Genomic DNA, 2,491 nt, shown 5'->3' on the forward strand with positions numbered 1-2,491 from the left:
CCTCTTCCATGAGCCTTTTCATCATTAAACACAAGCATTATCAATTCAGCCACCAAAGCTCTCTAAATTTCTTATTGACTTTCTTGTTTTCTGTCTTCCAGAAAACAAAAATGGCAATGATCAGTACCAAGAAGCTCATCAAAATGGCTAGGAGATGGCAGAAGTTTGCAGCCATGCAGAGAAAGAGGATTTCATTTCCAAGAAATGGTAGTGATGCGGAGAGTTGCAGTACATCCTCATCGGCTATTGTTGAAAAAGGCCATTTTGTAGTCTATACAATTGATCAAGCACGCTTTGTCATTCCATTGGCTTATCTTGAAAATGAGATCATTAGGGAACTTCTAAACATATCTGAAGAAGAGTTTGGGCTGCCGAGTGGCGGTCCTATTAAATTACCCTGTGATTCAGCCTTCATGGACTACATCGTTTCACTAATAAAGAAAGGCATAACTGCAGGAGATCTCCACAAAGCATTGCTCCTATCAATTACTTCATGTTGTTGTTCGACTTCTACTTTGCACCAAGAAAGTGGAAATCAGCAGATTCTTGTTTATTGAGTCAAGGCCAACATTCTTTTTGTACATGCTAGCTCAAAGATATTTTCTTAGATAGAACGGAGATTGAAGAGTACACAATTGTAAAGCACGTCATATATACATGGTATACTTTATTATCAGAAAATTTTACCATATTGATCTTGGCTTTCACTTTTCAATTTAGTTATGAGAGGTCCGAACAATAATCTCTGATTGCTACCTGTAATGTATAAACACCACTTAATTTAGCAGAAGCAATTCACTATGGCACCTGGCTCCTTGATCTAAGAAGGTATAAATGATTGAAAGTTTGACTCTAAGGAGATTAATCAATCAACTATGCTTCTTTTTATGTATATGCATTACGTTCTAATCAGGCTTTGCTGAAGTACCTGCATTAGGAATAACGGCTTCTGAAGTATAGAAAGGCTTTGTCTTCTAAGTTAACATCCAGTGCAAACATGGATTAGGACAATTTTGTGGTATTTTCAGAAGGAATTAGGTGATAAAAAAATTATGAGCTAACAAGTCTTGAGATCTGAAGGCAGACACAAGTTATGATGTTGGAACTATTACAGATTTCCTTAAAATTTGATTAGCCTGAATACGTGAAGTTGTTTCAATTCCCAAATTTCAAGTTATGATGTTTAACTCTAAAATATGATCTAAAATAAACAAGTAACAAAACAATTTTGAGAGTTGCAAAGAGAAAGCTTTTTGCAATGTGTGGTGCTCAATTACTTTGTGTATGTTGTATAAAAGTTTATGTCAAATCTCACATCCAAAAGTTTATCCAAGGATGCTAAACTTGTTGAATAGGACACCCTTAACATAGCCATAAGTATAGATAAAGCTGATGACATTTTTTCGCGATGTAATTTCTTGTTACTTATCACAAATGCCATTCTTATTTGCTAAATGACACTTTCTTGGATGTGCTAATTTGCACACATAGTTCAACTGTGCATGAAGGGGCTTTCATTATTTTCTTTAGCAGAAAAAATCTAAATGAATAACGGAATTGTTTTGGCAAATGTAACTAGAATAGTGATTATCAGAAACAACACTTTTGCTATTCATAAATTGATCACGGAAACAATTTCTAGATTCCTGTGTTTCTGAACTATACAGTGAATTTTCCTCTTTCTAATATGTAAGTCCTACAACTACTTCACAAAATTTCCTGTGCAAGAGAGTTTACACTTTGATACTACTCATGATCTTCTTAAGCGGGAAGTAAGATCAACAAACACGTCCTCTTTGCAAGGTATTGTGAGGCCACACATTGGATGATCGAAGCCAAACTCGTCTTCAGATTTAGCTCACTAGTCTGGAAATAGATGTTGGCTCAAGTATGATACTGGTACGATGAATCGCTTCTTCTGGCTCTCTCCTACATATACTGCACAATGACCTTCGGGAACACCTCCAAATGTTGAAAACCTCCTCAAGATTCTAGTGCCTTGAATAAGGGGAGTCATTTTGATACCCATTGTAAGATAGTTTTGTAGCTTTAATTGAATGACTTGAAAAAAAGACTGTTGGATTTTGAGAATTACACAACAAATGAGATTTGTGTTTTGCATAAAAAGCATTTTATGTATGTGTATTTATAAAAAGTTAGTGGTAAGTTTCATATCCAAATTTAATGGTGAAGAGAATTAGGTGGCTGCTGGTGACAGACAATGGCACATGAAGCTTCACATGGCTATGCTTACACTGTTATTATCAAGTATTTGTTGAAGAACAACACTAGGCCCCAATGAAGTTGATGCCATGATAATGAAAATCCGAGGGTCACCTGTCTACATGACAAAGAAGAGAGCTGAACATGGTTTTGCTTCTTACTATCAACTGATCATTTAATGGTCTCAAATTATTGGCATTGCTGAGAAGTACCTTATCGGTTGTTGATCAAAGTGAAGAAAGGAACAAACTCATCATCTTTTAAATTC

At 35.5% G+C, this 2,491-nt stretch overlaps 1 protein-coding gene across 1 annotated transcript; it reads left to right on the plus strand.

The window, feature by feature from the left end:
* Nucleotides 1-21: 21 nt before the first annotated feature.
* Nucleotides 22-688, plus strand: LOC124894966 (auxin-responsive protein SAUR68-like). Its single transcript, XM_047405456.1, has one exon. The coding sequence runs from the start codon at nucleotides 111-113 to the stop codon at nucleotides 555-557; it is 447 nt and encodes a 148-aa protein (XP_047261412.1). The 5' UTR covers nucleotides 22-110; the 3' UTR covers nucleotides 558-688.
* Nucleotides 689-2,491: the final 1,803 nt, after the last annotated feature.

This window comes from Capsicum annuum, unplaced genomic scaffold (assembly GCF_002878395.1).
Source record: "Capsicum annuum cultivar UCD-10X-F1 unplaced genomic scaffold, UCD10Xv1.1 ctg78714, whole genome shotgun sequence".
NCBI classification, from domain to species: domain Eukaryota; kingdom Viridiplantae; phylum Streptophyta; class Magnoliopsida; order Solanales; family Solanaceae; genus Capsicum; species Capsicum annuum.

What these genes read in the sequence shown, in the direction of transcription:
- LOC124894966 (XM_047405456.1), top strand. Translation starts at nt 111, where the DNA reads ATGGCAATGATCAGTACCAAGAAGCTCATCAAAATGGCTAGGAGATGG.